Source organism: Oncorhynchus tshawytscha, linkage group LG25 (assembly GCF_018296145.1).
Source record: "Oncorhynchus tshawytscha isolate Ot180627B linkage group LG25, Otsh_v2.0, whole genome shotgun sequence".
Classification (NCBI taxonomy): domain Eukaryota; kingdom Metazoa; phylum Chordata; class Actinopteri; order Salmoniformes; family Salmonidae; genus Oncorhynchus; species Oncorhynchus tshawytscha.
Window position 1 is genome coordinate 7,235,010 of NC_056453.1, and position 16,525 is coordinate 7,251,534.

The following is a 16,525-nucleotide window of genomic DNA, read 5'->3' on the forward strand; positions in this document are numbered from 1 at the left end:
TTTATGTTGTTTGAATATCATATGTGTTTGATATTCACCAGGGTAGTTTGATCCACAAGTATGTCACAGAGTTTTCAAAACTTTTGTCCTGAAGTAGCCAACCGCAGCAATGTGCTCAGAGACATTGTGTCGAGTTGCAGACATACTGGTTAACCATACTCTCATATTATGCATTGTGTGTGTTTGACAGGACCTGTAGCATACTTTCTTGATCTCTGGGCATGTAACCTCTGTGCCCTCTGGCAAGTGATACTCAGGGACGTCAGTCAGTTGTGTAGAGATAGGCCACTCTACTGTATGCTTACTGTAGAGATCAGCTACTCTACTCTGTGCCTACTGTAGAGATCAGCTACTCTACTCTGTGCCTACTGTAGAGATCAGTGACTCTGCTGTGTGCCTACTGTAGAGATCAGCTACTCTGCTGTGTGCCTACTGTAGAGATCAGCTACTCTGCTGTGTGCCTACTGTAGAGATCAGCTACTCTGCTGTGTGCCTACTGTAGAGATCAGCTACTCTACTCTGTGCCTACTGTAGAGATCAGCTACTCTGCTGTGTGCCTACTGTAGAGATAGGCTACTCTACTCTGTGCCTACTGTAGAGATCAGTGACTCTGCTGTGTGCCTACTGTAGAGATAGGCTACAGTGTGAGCTGGCTTCACATTGACCGTTTGGGTCAAAGTTACAGGATATGGTACAATAAGGTGCAGGATAAGGTACAGGATATGAAGTTATTACGATCTGTTGTGATTTGATCTGATGCCTAACTCCACCCACTACCCACGTCATGTAGAGCTCAGGTTTAAACCAAATATTTTCTGTGTATTGGCTGATTGGTGTGGCCACACTACTACTGTAATACAGTAGGCTAAATAAGGCCTCTCTCAGAGGGCCAGCAGCAGAGATAAGGCCTTGTCTCTCACAGCCCAGGGAGCCTAGGGCAGTATGGGTCAGTACAGGTCATCCTGTCAGCCAGCAGAGACTGATGGAGGGACTAATCCCACTGCTGTCATGAAGATGGATCAGATGAAAACACAAAACACTGTGGGCTCAGACTGACAGAGGCAGGTTTCAAAAGAAGACTTGAGTGACTGACAACACATGCATGCAAGCAACCACGCACGCACGAAACACACACATACGCACACAATAAATCGGCATCAAGGGAATAGGAATTATGGGAATTAGGGTTGAACCGTATTAGTTGGTTGATTTGATTAAATCAAATGGTACAGATTTGCAATCTATAAACAGTAGCTAAAACCAATAGCTATACCTATTCATTACACACACACACACACACACGCGCGCGCACACACACACATGCACGCGCACGCACACACGCACACACACACACACACACACAAACACACACACACATGGACCATGACACACAGATGGCCCCCCGGTCAGACCACAAGTGCCGTCTAACCCCTGCACCCTGCGGTGAGCTAGAACCCAGATTGCCAGTAAAAACGAGAGGATGCTTCATAGCTCAACTATTTGCTGGGTAAATGGAATGGGGTTGTGTGTGACCTCAAACACTTCACACTCTCGCTGACACAGGCTGTGTGTGTGTGTGTGTGTGTGTGTGTGTGTGTGTGTGTGTGTGTGTGTGTGTGTGTGTGTGTGTGTGTGTGTGTGTGTGTGTGTGTGTGTGTGTGTGTGTGTGTGTGTGTGTGTGTGAGCGAGACAGACGGTGGAGGTGAGGTCCGCTGAGAGAGCTCGGAGTAGTATGAGGACAGGGAGAGGAGGAACAGAGTCTCATCTTAAAACTATGAACACGTCAGGTTTCCTCAGAAACATTCAGTTCTCTTCTGTGGAAGTGTGGTTGTGTAAAGTTAGTGGGTAATGGAGAAAGTGAAATTGTATCTGCAATATGGTAGTTTGAGGTAAAAAAAAAAAAAAAACAGAACAACAACGTAGAAATGTATTTTAAATACAATGATAACTCAGAACATTATTGTACAATACCATAACCAAGGGCTTTGAGTGGTATATAGATCTGGTTTTACGGATATTTCATTTGACTGTCTTGTAAACAGACATATATTTTTGGTGATTCATTATCTTTCACCCCTCAGAAAATATTACGCAAATAAAACCAGCTGACACAAGTCTCACAGTTCAGTGCATGTCACTGTTCAAAACAAAAAAGGTAAAATATTGCACAGTAAAACCACAATCAATCAGATATATTGAAAAAAAGTTGTCAAAAATAAACATTTTCCAAGATAATACATAGCACAATGAACTATGAATTAACAATAACGGACCATTTCAAATCTAAAACTCTGAAATCCTGTATTCCATCTCACCTACAGTAAAGTGTACTCAAGAGGTGTGAGAGTCGTTAGCTACCAAATCCAACCGACTTATCACACAAAAGCTAAGTGGAATCCTGCCAGGCCGATTAGGCTGAATAGCTCAAGACTAAACACATATACAGAAGGACTTGCTTATGCGGAGAGACAAAAATGTAGATTGGAGAAGACAGACTGGGATCAGGGGTGTAGAGTGAAGGGGGTGGAGGTCAACTTTCCTCCAAAGAGTGTCGGGCTAAATTGTGTGTCAAAAAACCGCTAAGGAGTAGAATAATCCGCCTGCTGGACCCTTACTCCCATGTGGGTGTTCGCGTTTATATTTTACAGACAATGTCCCTTTAAAAGTGCGGCGCGTCTGGAAAGCCCATTAGATGTGCATATAACATTTCCCCTGTGATTAATAGTTGATGAGGCAGAGTTGGTGGGGTTGGTCGCAGGGTACCCACATGTGGCCGCCAGGGCTCCTCCTCTGCAGGCTCACGTTACACTCCATAAACTTGCCACTCTTTCCCACCTCTGCGTTTTAAAAAGGGAGGAGGGACCACTTGTCAGGAATATCTTAGAACTGTGAAAGCAGCCAGCCCGGTCAGGAGAGTGTGTGTCTGTGTGTGTGTGAGTGTGTCTGTGTGGACACAGGGGTTAGCCGAACACTTCTCTAGCAGCACAGCCAGTCAGATCACTTGTCCACTTGCCGGTCGGGTTATGTGTGTGTGAGTGTGTGTGAGTTGCTGCTCTCTACAACGTTACACATGCAAGACGGAGAGAGAGAGACCAACTTAACCAGAGGAAGGTGTCCATCCTTACACATTGGACTGAGGAGAGTCAACAAGACACGGTCAGTGACAGAAAGACAGACAGACAAAGAGAGAGAGTAACTTCTTCCAGAGTTGGATGTGCTGGGGAGATGATGTGCTTCTAAAATAAAAAAGCTGAAGTGGATATTACCCTATATTGACAGAACCAGAGAACACTCTGAAGGGACTTTCAGCTCTCAGCAAGGACTTCACTCCAGAAGTGTGTGAGGTTGACTAAGTGTGTGTGTGTGAGGGAGTGTTTATTGTGTTTATCGCCATGGATCAGACAACCAGCAGCTGCATGCGGAGCGCCCACCCCGGCAGCCCCATCTGGGGGTGCGTGAGGAACCCTCACCCCGGAGCGGGGCTCCAGTCGCCCTACCAGCAGGCCCCTTTCTCCCTGCACCAGAAGCCTGAGTACCTTTCCTATACAGACTTCTCCACCTCCTGCCTGGTGCCCGCATCCCACACCGCCTACCCCCGCGACGACAGACTTTACCAAGAGCCCCATGCAGGCTTCCAGAGGGCCGACTGGCAGTTCCCCCCCTGTGAGACGCGGGGCCGGGGGCAGGAGGCCTGTCGGGTGACGCCCGTGGCGGTGGTTGGTGGAGGAGTTGTGGGGGGCGTAGGGGGGGAGATGGACAGCACAGGTGGGGAGAGGCTGCCAGGGGCAGTGCCCAGGTGTCTGAAGGGGGAGTACTCGCCACAAGGTATGGCATCGGCCGACACAGAGAAGAAGAGCTCCAAGAGGAAGAGGGACGTAATAGGTGAGTCAATGATACGTCGTGGCGGGATCAGTTGGGGTGTGCTGCCGGTAAATACCATGACTGAAAAAGACATGGGGGAAAGACATGGGTGACCACTTCAGCGGGCCTCTACATAGCGTGCAAATTCAAGTCAAATGCCATGCAGAGACAGAAGTTAAAACATGACTCCCAGAGTTGACATTCATTTCGACAAACCCCTTTCCCTCATGAGTACATGAGACAGATGTGTTATTCTGCAGGGAGACTCTCACCAGACTACTTTACCAGTGGACCATGATACAGTATCACATTCACTAATGCCCCATGTCATTGCTGAACAATGGGACAGAATCTCTGTATCTGTTTCCTCACCAAAATACAGTCAACCTAGAGCCTCAACAGATAGGTATGCAAAAGGTGACGATACTTGGTGCTCAAGACACACTCCGAGCGGACCAGTTGCATCCTCTCATTGTTTGAGGGCTCCTAAAACGTTGAAATGACTAACGCAACGTCTACTGTAACTCTTTGTTGAATCCGTGTATCATTTGTATCATTGAGACATGACGGCTTTCAGGATACTGTGGGTATAAATCAAATGAGATGTTTGCCAGCAAAATAAGCTTGGCGTATCTCATATTCTTATGATGTATAGTATCACGGTCCATGCTAGCAGATATATCGTTAGATGTCTTTATAAGTACTACTATTAAAAGTGTTAGAAGCTCCTTGAACTATTCAATTTAATATCAACACCAACAGGCAGGCAACTGTTTATTCCTCACAATTCCCCATTGATTATTGATGTACTTGTTACCGTAAAACAATGATATAACAACAAAAACCAACGGATATTTCTTAAGTTTGGCTAGTAGGGTAAGACACTTAAGGACCTATGTTTAAATATCATGGGGATATTATACCGGTCGCCAGAGTACTATTTCTGATGCAACACAAATGCAAGTGAAAGAGTTCACTGGGAAAAACACATGTATGTATGATTCAGTTCAGGGACATATTCAAATTCTCAGTGAAGAGTTTAGTCTTCTAACTTTAAAAAAAGTGTTGTAATTGTTCACTAATCTATTCCTCTTATCTTATTTCATTCAGTGACAGGAAATCAAACCACATTTCTAGTGCACTAACTGATATCCATGAAGTGCTAATTCCTAAAAGTCACACACTTTTTAATGACCGGCCATTTTAGTTAACGGCACTGGGAACTGTTTATATTTATTTTCTAGCTATAGATATGTCATTGAAATATACTCCCAATTTCATGCTAGCTGAAAGAGAGGATAAGTGAACCTCACTTTTGTCAGCACATCTGCTATAGGCATTCCCTTCAGCTTCCGGCCATGCTATGGAAGCCAAACTTTCGAACCACTCTAGAATGGGGGACATTGTTTGAAGATAAATAAATGTACTACCTCCTCGATCAGTATTCGCGTGGGCTACTGGCTATATGAGGATGGACAAAACTAAAAAAACGAAATACTCACTTTAGAAAAATCACTGAGGGCTTGAAGACGTTATTCGATAAACGTGTCTAATGTGAGATCTCCTTCATAGCGCAGCAGACACAGGCCTTAGGCACTTAATTGGAGAAATGTCTATTTTTTTCCCTCCCTTTTCGTGTGCTACCTCACTCCAGTGAAAACATGCCAGACCACGTCTGGTAAAATCACTTGCCTGCAACCCCGCTTTTACATTCTTATCCATTGACATTTTCCTGTCATTAAGGTGTAACAGAATCTCCCACTGAACACATGCAACATGGTTGACCACTGCGTCGGCCCAGTATTTCATAGATGACCATTCAAACCTGCATTCAATACTTTGACCTAGTATTGGGAAAATACCCGTATTAACCTTTTACTGGAGTGGGTTAAATCAGTCTCATTCAGAGTGGTTCTTGGTAGTCTTCAATCTACTTTGAAAGAAAAGTATACACCTCACACACATGGTTTTTAAAAAAGCAGACACCTGTACCATGTCAGATATAGAGTTGAAATGTATTTCATTTTGAGTTTGCATCCCAATATCACACTTTATATACTTCACAGAAGACTGAAATACAGCAACATCGTTTGACCAGATTTTCAGCAGTTTAATTTTTTATTTTGATTAATGATGAAATTTGAAAAAATATGAATAACATTCCACCCATGAGGCAACTAGGTAATTTGACTGCAGGAAAGGGATCTATGGCATTGACACAATGCTACAGTATATACTGTAATAGCCTGGTCTGATTGACTAGACATAACATAGTAAATGTAAATCCATGACACTCAAATTAGTATGATATGTCATGTTTGGTATGGTTACATAAGACATGAGGTTATGTAAGGCAAAAAAACAAAAGGAGGGTGTTCGAATCTCATCATGGACAACTTTAGCATTTTAGCTAATTCGCAATATTGCAACTACTTTTTACTTTTTAGCTACTTTGCACCTACTGTACATAGCATGTTAGACAACCCTTCCCCAAATGCTAACTCTAACCTTTACCCTTTTAGCTAACCCTTCCCCTAACCTTAATCCTTTAACCTAACACTCCTAACTTTAACCCTAAACCTAACCCTTAGCCTAGCTAACGTTAGCCAGCTGGCTAACATTAGCATTAGTCACCTAACCCCCTAGTTAACATTAGCAACAACAAATTGGAAATTCGTAACATATAGTACGAATTACAGTTCGTACCATATCCTGCAAATTGTAATGCATAGCATATCATAATAAATGGAGTGTCTTGGATTTACATACAGAATAATACAAAATGCTCTGAGGCCAGGTTGTATACAAGCTCTAAGACATGGTGATGGATTCACCTTCATTCATACTTTCAACCGTTTCAAAAGGTTCAACCTCTACTGATGTGCAGATTATTACATGTTTTGAAGGAATGTCAGGTCTATCTACAGGTTTTAATGCATTTTATAAGCCATCGTGTAAGAACTAGTTTAGACAAGCTCTGTGTCATCTAAATCAAGCAAGGTAAGCTATAATGCGTCTGTATTTATCCAACTCCACTACAATAGTGCTGCAATTTGAATAGTGGACACTTAAATGCTTTTAATATTATACTTATCATAGCCAACCATTTAACTTTATTGAACCTTGTTATGCTAATACTGAAACATATATGAGACTGGTATGTAGCTAATTGTATTTAGAACATGTTTATAGTGCTGCTAAACATATGAACATTGCAGGGTGATTTTAATCCACTAGCCTGACCAACATCATTGTTAACTTATCAACTTAATAATAATAAGGTCTCTAAAACACTTTAATATACATATAACCACTCTGATATAAAACAAATTTCAACACCATTTTTACTGTGAAGAAAACCATCTTGGAGATGTACACGTGTTTATTACGTTCATAAACCTTGGCACACACTTTAATACACCAACTAATCACGTCATTAATTAAATAGTCCTTTTCATTTCTGTTTGCGTCTGAAAACCCACTTGTTTACAATGGGCTTAATTCAGTGTTAATTAAGACAAATTACTTTTGCACCATCTCCCAGAAATGCCAAATGCTGTTTGTGTTACAGAGTCCCACTGGGTGCAGGAGTTGCTCCCCTCCAGTTTACAGTCTCTGGCTGTGCAGGGTATTTATTGGGGCCTGTTTAGTGAAGGCCAGTGTGTGTGCCCATTAAATCTGTCCTGCCAGGTGTTCAGCAAGCTAAACCTGCTCTCTACTCAGTTCCTCCTCAACAGGCCAGAGTAGAGCAGCGTACGTTGAACAAGTTTCCTTAATCTGGATTTTACTCATGATAATACGGCGTTCTCAACATGAGGCATTATAGACCACAGGTTGGTAGGTTGGTCTCTCTGAATGGGAGTCTTGGCTGCGGGAAGATGTTTTGGGTTGGGGGTACCCCTACTTCCCACGGCTATGCACAAGCAAGGCAAAGACGCATGCAAACACACACATGCGAGCACACACTGAAGGACACGGCACATGTGCACACACACGCACACAGTGAGTCTGATGAAGGACGCGGACACATGTGCACGCACACACACACACACACACAACACAACACAACACAACACACACACACACACACAGAGAGAAAGTCTGGATCTGCCCAGTCACATCTGGACCAGGCGCTGCAGTTAATTTCACAGTCTGGCTCCACGCTCTGGCAAGTACAAAGCAGAACTTCTCACTTTGACAAATTATAACCATTTTCTCGAGATTACATCAGCAGCTAGTGTCGCTACCTATGCAGAATTGTTAGCTAGAATCATTCCATTTAATATATAGTTTTAACAAGGTATTATTAAATGTCTTTCATGTACAGTATTCTCTATCCTAATATACTGTACATTTTACAATAGCCTTCATATTCCCTGTCGTACAAATTTATCATACAAACTGTATTAACCTATAATGAGACTAAATCAATAAACACAATCACACATATATGAATACCATGGTAATTACAGCACATGATTTCATAATGACTCTTTCCTATGCTCTGCTACACGGGTGAAAAGGCTTCCTATTTTCCAGAGGCTGGCGAGGTTGACAGCTTGTGTGTGAGTTACTGTGCCATGGCCCTCAGCCTCCTCTCCTCTGCCCCATGAGGGGAAGTCTTCCCATCTTCCCAGAGATGCACACGCTTGAGCTGGACAAATCCCCACCTTTGTTCTTTTGTTAGAGGGTTTAACGATGTTCCGCTGCATTCCTCTCTAACTCAAGCCCTCTGCCTCCTGGTTAGGTGGCCCCTGTTGCAGTGCAAAGTAGCGTTGACTTGACTGCGGCACTGGTGGTTAGATAGTGTAACTCAGTGAGTGGGACTTCAGGTCAGTGTGGTCAGGGAGGTCTCACATAGGGTGTTGGTCCGGTCGCTCTCTGAGTGTACGACTAGAGCCTCGAAAGACTTGTTGGTTGACCTCTTCTTTCCGAAACGGCCTAATACCAGACAGACAAACCACTCAACTTGTGTCCAAATTCAGATCAAAACCAATATGCACGCCAAGACATTGTAGGCCTAAGTGGTACTCCTTCAACACATAAATGCAGGTATAGATGTAGGATCTTAATGTGATCTGTTGATGAGAACTTTCCTGCAAAGAAGGAAATGCAAACATGTCGTGTATTTGAGTTTAAAAAAGGCTTCTAAAGTTTGAAATGTGCACTTTTAAATTTCAGACTTGATTTGCCCTAACAGAAAATGTATCAACCCCTACAAAAATGTCCATGAATTATAATCCACATAATAATTCACATGTCCTGTTGCTGAAGGATTCTTTTCCTGGTGTAGCAAACTGGCGTGCATGGAATTTTACAGAATTATTTCTCAACACTACTGCATATCATAGCATAATCATGCAGTGCTAATGAAATAACAATTCTCTCCTCTTCTGATGTCCTCCAGATATTCAGGACTCCAACTTCAAGGTGGACTCTAACTGCAAAGCGAGAAAAGAGCGTACAGCGTTCACCAAAGAGCAGCTCCGGGAACTGGAGGCAGAGTTCACCCACCATAACTACCTGACCAGACTGCGTCGCTACGAGATTGCGGTCAACCTGGACCTCACAGAGAGACAGGTAATGAAGATCATCAAACTTGAGTAAAAAAATACTTTAAAGTACTACTTAAGTAGTTTATTGTGGTATCTGCACTTTACTTTACTATTTATACTTTATGCTTCACTACATTCCTGAAGAAAATAATGTACTTTTTACTCCATACATTTTCCCTGGCACCCAAAAGTACCCATTACATTTTGAATGCTTAGCAGGACCGGAAAATGGTCAAATTCACGCACTTATCAAGAGAACATCCCTGGTCATCCCCACTGTCTCTGATCTATCAGAATCACGAAACACACATGCTCCATTTGTAAATTATGTCTGAGTGTTGGAGTGTGTCCCTGGCTATGCATACATAAAAATAATAATAATAATAATGGTGCCATCTGGTTTGTTTAATTTAAAGATTTGTAAATTATTTATACTTTTACTTCTTCTTTTGATACTTAGGTATATTTTTGCAATTACATTTACTTTTGATACTAAAACCAATTACTTTTAGACTTTTGCTCATGTTGTATTTTACTGGGCAACTTTCACTTTTACTTGAGTCATTTTCTATTAAGGCATCTTTACTTTTACTCAAGTATGACAATTGCGTACTTTTTCTACCGCTGGAATCAAGCACACAACACCCACACCAGAATACTTCTACACAATGACAGTATTTAGTGATCTATAAGCATACATAAGGAATAGAAAGAAGAGGTCTATGAAAAAGCAGATGTTTTCAGCTGATTGTCTGACAAATAAGAGAAGAGCCTGTTGATTGGATGAGAATATGGATAATATTATTAACCACAAATTATTTAAAAAATGGACCATATATTTAACAATGCTCTTGATATAGAGAGCTGGAACATAGTTGAGTCTCTGCAGCCTACAACTACTGGCTCAGGTCGTTTCTCGTTAATAGCACTCATCCTAATAAGTGACCAACCGGAGCGGGGGAATGTTTGAAGCCTTCCTTTGTGATTGGGCAGCAGATCTTAGAACCTGGTGAGACAAGGCAAACATTTGTAAGGACTTGGCAGTCTCCTCTGTTCCTCTCCCCATTTCCAGCCCCTGTCCCCACTCCCCACTCCTCCTAACGAGCCCATAGTTTCTCAGTGACCGCACATAGCCTGCTCTTAGATGAATTTCCCAGGCCTCTGGTGCTCAAGGCCAACTAGGCCTACACTCCGGGTTCTGAGTCCCATTGCAACTCAGGCTCAACCCCCCTGACACATCCTACACATCTTGGCAGACTGACGTTCCTTCAGTCACAAGTGGCAGACAGTATCAGATGAGGGGATAGTCTTCATAAAAATAGTGTGGGAAGAGATTAGTCTGTCCCAGTGTTGCCGTGGGGAATGCTGAGAGGGATGCGCGGAGGTCAGGCACTGCCCTCCCCTGAGTATGTGGGTCCAGTCGGCACAGAATAGCGACTGACTGGGTCCAAGGAAATGATGTCATAAGTCATGTCAGTGATATTGTAGAATGATCCAGAGAGCCCATTAGCTACTGCAACCTACACATTGATGCTGTCTGATGACAACCTCTTATCTACAAAACAGAAACCTTTCAGGAAATGGGAAAAAAGTGGCATATTTTCCCACTATTGAACATACAATTATGAAACTTCCGAAGCTATTTTGAACACATTTTATTGGTCCTAGAGTCATGAAATGTACAGAGTACATTGAGGGGAGTTGCTGCTTTCAAAAAATCTAAACAAAAATTGAGTTACAAGATCTTCATCAGACAGAAACGATATGATACTGACTTAACTGTAATCCAAACCTAAATTCATACTTTTACACTGAGACTGCACTCGTTTCACAAGCACCAAAAAAAAACACCCACCTGACTGATGATCTGAACTGGTGTGGAAAGTTGTGGGATTATGCTTATTTATAATAAACATTAAGATATGAACATATGGAAACAATCTCACTCAGTATCCCAAACGTCCATATATATCACTAGGTAGAAAATGTAGTGACACTGCCTGTTTATGTCCTGTAGGTGAAGGTGTGGTTCCAGAACAGAAGGATGAAGTGGAAGAGAGTGAAAGGAGGACAGCCTGCTTCCCCTAACGACCTGGAGGCAGACGACATAGACTCTGCTGCCTCACCCAGCTCAGAGTGAACACATAGAGAGGAGAGGAGGCCCTCAAACACCAACTGGACATTCATAGAGAACACAAGACATCCTATAATATCCCTGGAGAGTCAGCTGCTGGAACAAAGCATTTCTAGAGACTTTGTACGCAGTCTGAACCCCAGTGTGTTTCCGATTGTAAATACTGTAGTGCTCTGTCTGCCAATGTCCAAAGTAATTTTTTGGAACTTCTCTGTCAAATGAGGACAATATTAGACCTAACTTCAAAGGGGTTGTAACATTTTCTGTATTCCCTACAATCTAACTCCTGGAGCATTGACTGCGGTGGAGTGTTGGATCAAACAAACGAAGGAATGGCTCAATCTGAGCGAGTTGCAGAGTTCATCACCCTTCCCAAGTGAGCGCTTGCTGCTCAGTGATGACATGCCAGGTCCGCCATTTGATTTTGTTTGAGGACATCTCCTCAGCTCTCGCATCGTAATCATGGCCCTCGACGCTTCACTACAAGCCACCTGCAGACACTCAAACCGTTTCAGCGTTGCCAAGCCTTAAGTGCCCCAAAATCTGATTGTATTCAAAGTTGTGTTGTCAGGTTTTTCCTAGAATTCACTTTTTTTGTTGTACTTTTCTTCTTTTTTTACATTTAAATGATATTGATAAAACACAGGATGTTGCCATTTGAAATCTGCAAAAATTAATAAATCATTTAAAAAAATACTTTGATCATTTCTTCCAAACCAGCCACGTGAGTTATGAAGTGACAGTGCATGGAGCTCCTTGGCTTGACAGGTTACTTAGTCCATTTTCTATGACAACTGTCTGCAGACGTCTGTCTCTATCTCAACTGTCTTTTCTTTCTTTTCCTGTCTGTGTGCTTGCCTGCGAGTGTGTGAGAGAGAGAGCTGCACCTGCAATAACATCTGCAAATCTGTGTACGCAAACCAATAAACTTTGATTTGATTTGAGAGAGATGGACAGAGAGAGGCACAGCGAGAAAGAGAGAGAGAGAGAAATACAAAACCCTCTCATATAGAACTACACTCTTAGAAAAGAGCGGCTGCCCCTAAAAAGCAACTTCTTGTTTTGAAAATGGCTTATGTGGCATCGATATAAGTCAGAAACATTTATTCTAGTGTCAAATTTTACAACAAAGTGAAAATAGGATAATTTTGGTCATAAAGTCAGTCTCGTCCAAAATGGAGATTTGCGAGATGATAGGAAAAATTGTATGTCGCAGAATGAAGGGTACCGTAAGAGTTTTCCATGGGTTGGGTTTATTTCAATCCTGCCCGCAGTTGGCAGCACCCAAGTAATCATTGATTTGGAGCGCAGCTGCACACGACCTGATCTTAATGCCCATGGACAATTTGGTTTAACATTTGATATCCCTATGGGGCTAATTAGGGACCATCAGTAAATGACACATTGTACATGGGACAATTTTTTTAAAGGTCAATAGCTCCCAATGTCAATTACATAAAAACCTCAAACCAACTATAAATTGTAGAAATTCATATACAAATATTGGAAAAAATTCAAATTATATGGAAATTATATGGCTAGCTCTTCCCACCTGCTAACACACACAAGACATACCCACATCAAACCAAACCCCAAAACCAACTCACGTTTGAATTCAGTCACGGGCGCTAGCATTTCTTAATAACCAAATCTAAAAAAAACAGGAAGTGCAGTCACCCTTTAAAGAGATTATCCGGTTATATTTGTAAACTTTTTAGCTAGGAGTTCTGAAAGTAGTTCTCCGAGCCAAAAGTAGTGCCCGAACATTTTATACCAAGTCACATATGTGAAGATAACATCATTGCTCTCACTCTCTCACTCTGCTGTGTGTGCATCTTGCTAGCTGTCACTCAAATGGCGAGGGGCTGAAGCTCATTGGCTGCAACTCGAATTGCTAGGGGGCTGGCACAGCACAGCTTCCAAGAAAACAGTTGCTTTCAAACTAGGGATTTTGTGACTAATTGAGGTAAAACAATAATTCTGCTCCTATGTGTGAACTACACATTGACACATCCAGCCCAAAGCGAGAGGTTTAAAAAAATACTTAGTAGTCACCAAAGTTCCAGAGCATGTCTAAGGAGGATTTGATTAGACTAATTTTCACCCACACAAAACCTGGTATATATTAGAATAATCCTCTAGGATGTTTTTACACTGGCAATTTGTCTGGTCTGGTGTTCTTCCTAATAGCAATAAACCCTAAAAAGATCACTATGATGGAAGTACATTTATCTGACGTGGTACTGACATGGGAGCCTGCATTTGAATGATCACATTTGCTTTGCACACCATCATCACTGCCATTTCAATCAGCTCACAAAGCACCGTTAACCTGACAAGGTGGAATCTGGCTCCTAAAGCCCTATTTGGCCCCCAAACTATTTTCAACGGAAGCATCTGGCTGGGGCCAATTTGATCTCAACCCGAGTGGAACTCAGACAAGCCCACGCGAGGGCCCCTAGGAACCAGAAGTCTGCTGGCTGACCACTTGCGTATGATGGAAAGGGGAAATAATAGGTGGGTATGGGTGAAAAGACGGCTTCTCAAGTACAGGATGTTGTTGTAGCAGGTAGCCAGTCATCCAATTTCCTGCTTCCCAAAGAAAACAAGAGGTAAAGCATAGGAGTCCGGGGACTTACAATGGCCGGCCTATGCTCAGCCTGGCCGGCCCAAACAAAGACTTTGGAGGTTATTGCCCTTTCTGTTCCACCAACTGGGGGAGAGGTTCCATACACACCCACGGTATAGGGGTCAAGTGTGACTGTAGCACTGACCCGGTGAGGCTTCGCAGCATCTGCTGGGGATGGAAAGCTCTGAGCCGATCCTCTCATCACTTCCTCCTCATTGGGTCCCTATTAGGGACTATTATTGTATTAGCGGTAATAGTAGTCAAAATGAACTATGTCCAATTGTAATGATAGTATTAATATCACTTGAGTAAACCAATGAACGTGGAATGTTGTTCTTGTTCCAGTAAGGTTTCTTTAAAAGGTACAGGGTGGCCACATTTATGGATGACATTTAATTGGATGGTATTGTGTTCTGCGGGAGCTGTATGTTTGCCAAAAACATTGAAATAATAGTGAATTATAACAGTGAATTATCGCACCAGTGAAAAAAAAGAGTACAAATGTTTTCATTCATCCTGGTAAATCTTGTATATCGTATTAGATTTTATTAGTTTACCAGAAGCATTCTCTCGAGGAACTTTGAAAGAACTGCAGTGGAGAAGTCATGCAACATTGAGTTCTAAGAATATCGTCATTTCCCATCTCTGGCAAAATCCTAGTTGACAGTGGCACAGACATGTAAATAAACGTTGCTGGGGAGGCTTCCAAAAAGAAGGATAGGGGCCGTCAATATCCGTCCAGCTCTGATTTTGAAAGCAGACTTTAGTGGAAGAAGGACCTTCTTTAAATAACTCCAGACTTGCTGCTTTGTGGATATGACCTTTTTCTGTTGGTATCTCAGTAACGTCGCTGTTAAGAAAACATTTGGATGAGCAGCTGGTGACTTCATCCTGCAACGCAACGCAACGGGAGCATTCTCTCAACGGCCTTTCAAAGCACAGAAGATACGTTTTCTGAAAACACTAACTATGAAAGCTGCCGAATGGACCTAAATTCTATATTTAAAGGTGCACTCTGCAGAAATCACTCTGCCAATTTAGAATAGTTCGCCTAATTTCAGTTTATGTGACAAAATAAGCAAGTATAGTGTAGAGAATCATTGTACCATCTAAACTGCTGTGGAATATATTTTCTATAACCAAAAATATTGTTTTTCAGCTGTTTGAAACTGCTGTACAAAAACAAAAGTAAAAGACGCAAAAACATAATTTAAGAACGGGAAGCTTAGAAATAGCACAGAGAGAACAGATATACTGCCTCTTTCTTTCAATAAGAATGACAGATCCCTAATTCACATTTCTATGTGAATTTGATCAGGTTGCCCAAAAAGTTACATAATGCAGATTTAAACTAAAGAGATTTAGGGCAACCCACCACTACTATACACAAAAAAGAATGTACTGTATTTGTGATCTAGTGGTTATGGCACATACATTACCATTATATGAGTCATTCACCTCATAATAATATATACCACAACATTTTTTTATTTAACCTTTATTTAACCAGGTAGGCCAGTTGAGAACAGGTTCTATATACAGTGTGTGCAAATGAGGTAGGATAAGGGAGGTAAGGCAATAAATAGGCCATAGTGGCAAAATAATTACAATATAGAAATTAAACACTGGAGTGATAGATGTGCAAGTAGAGATACTGGGGTGCAAAGGAGCAAAATAAATAAAATAAATAAACTATGGGGGATGAGGTAGTTGGATGGGATATTTACAGATGAGCTATGTACAGGTGCAGTGATCTGTGAGCTGCTCTGACAGCTGGTGCTTAAAGCTAGTGAGGGAGATATGAGTCTCCAGCTTCAGTGATTTTTGCAGTTCGTTCCAGTCATTGGCAGCAGAGAACTGGAAGGAAAGGCTGCCAAAGGAGGAATTGGCTTTGGGGGTGACCAGTGAAATATACCTGCTAGAGCGCGTGCTACAGGTGGGTGCTGCTATGGTGACCAGTGAGCTGAGATAAGGCGGGACTTTACCTAGCAAAGACTTATAGATGACCTGGAGCCAGTGGGTTTGGTGACGAATATGAAGCGAGGACCAGCCGACGAGAGCATACAGGTCGCAGTGGTGTGTAGTATATGGGGCTTTGGTGACATAACGGATGGCACTGTGATAGATTGCATCCAATTTGCTGAGTAGAGTGTTGGAGGCGATTTTGTAAATGAAATCGCCGAAGTCAAGTATCGGTAGGATAGTCAGTTTTACAAGGGTATGTTTGGCAGCATGAGTGAAGGATTACAAAGAGTAATACATAACATTATGGGTGCGTTCAGGCACGTGCATAGATAGGGGACTACCTGTGCCCGAACACCTGCCCCTTTGCCCTCCCACTCGCCA

At 42.3% G+C, this 16,525-nt stretch overlaps 1 protein-coding gene across 1 annotated transcript; it reads left to right on the forward strand.

Moving 5' to 3' along the window:
• The first annotated feature begins 2,834 nt into the window (after positions 1 to 2,834).
• LOC112224164 (homeobox protein MOX-1) lies at positions 2,835 to 12,237 on the forward strand. Its single transcript, XM_024387521.2, has 3 exons — positions 2,835 to 3,882; positions 9,269 to 9,441; positions 11,434 to 12,237. Exons 1-3 carry the CDS (start codon positions 3,393 to 3,395, stop codon positions 11,554 to 11,556), a joined length of 786 nt encoding a protein of 261 aa, XP_024243289.1. The 5' UTR covers positions 2,835 to 3,392; the 3' UTR covers positions 11,557 to 12,237.
• The last annotated feature ends 4,288 nt before the right edge of the window (positions 12,238 to 16,525 follow it).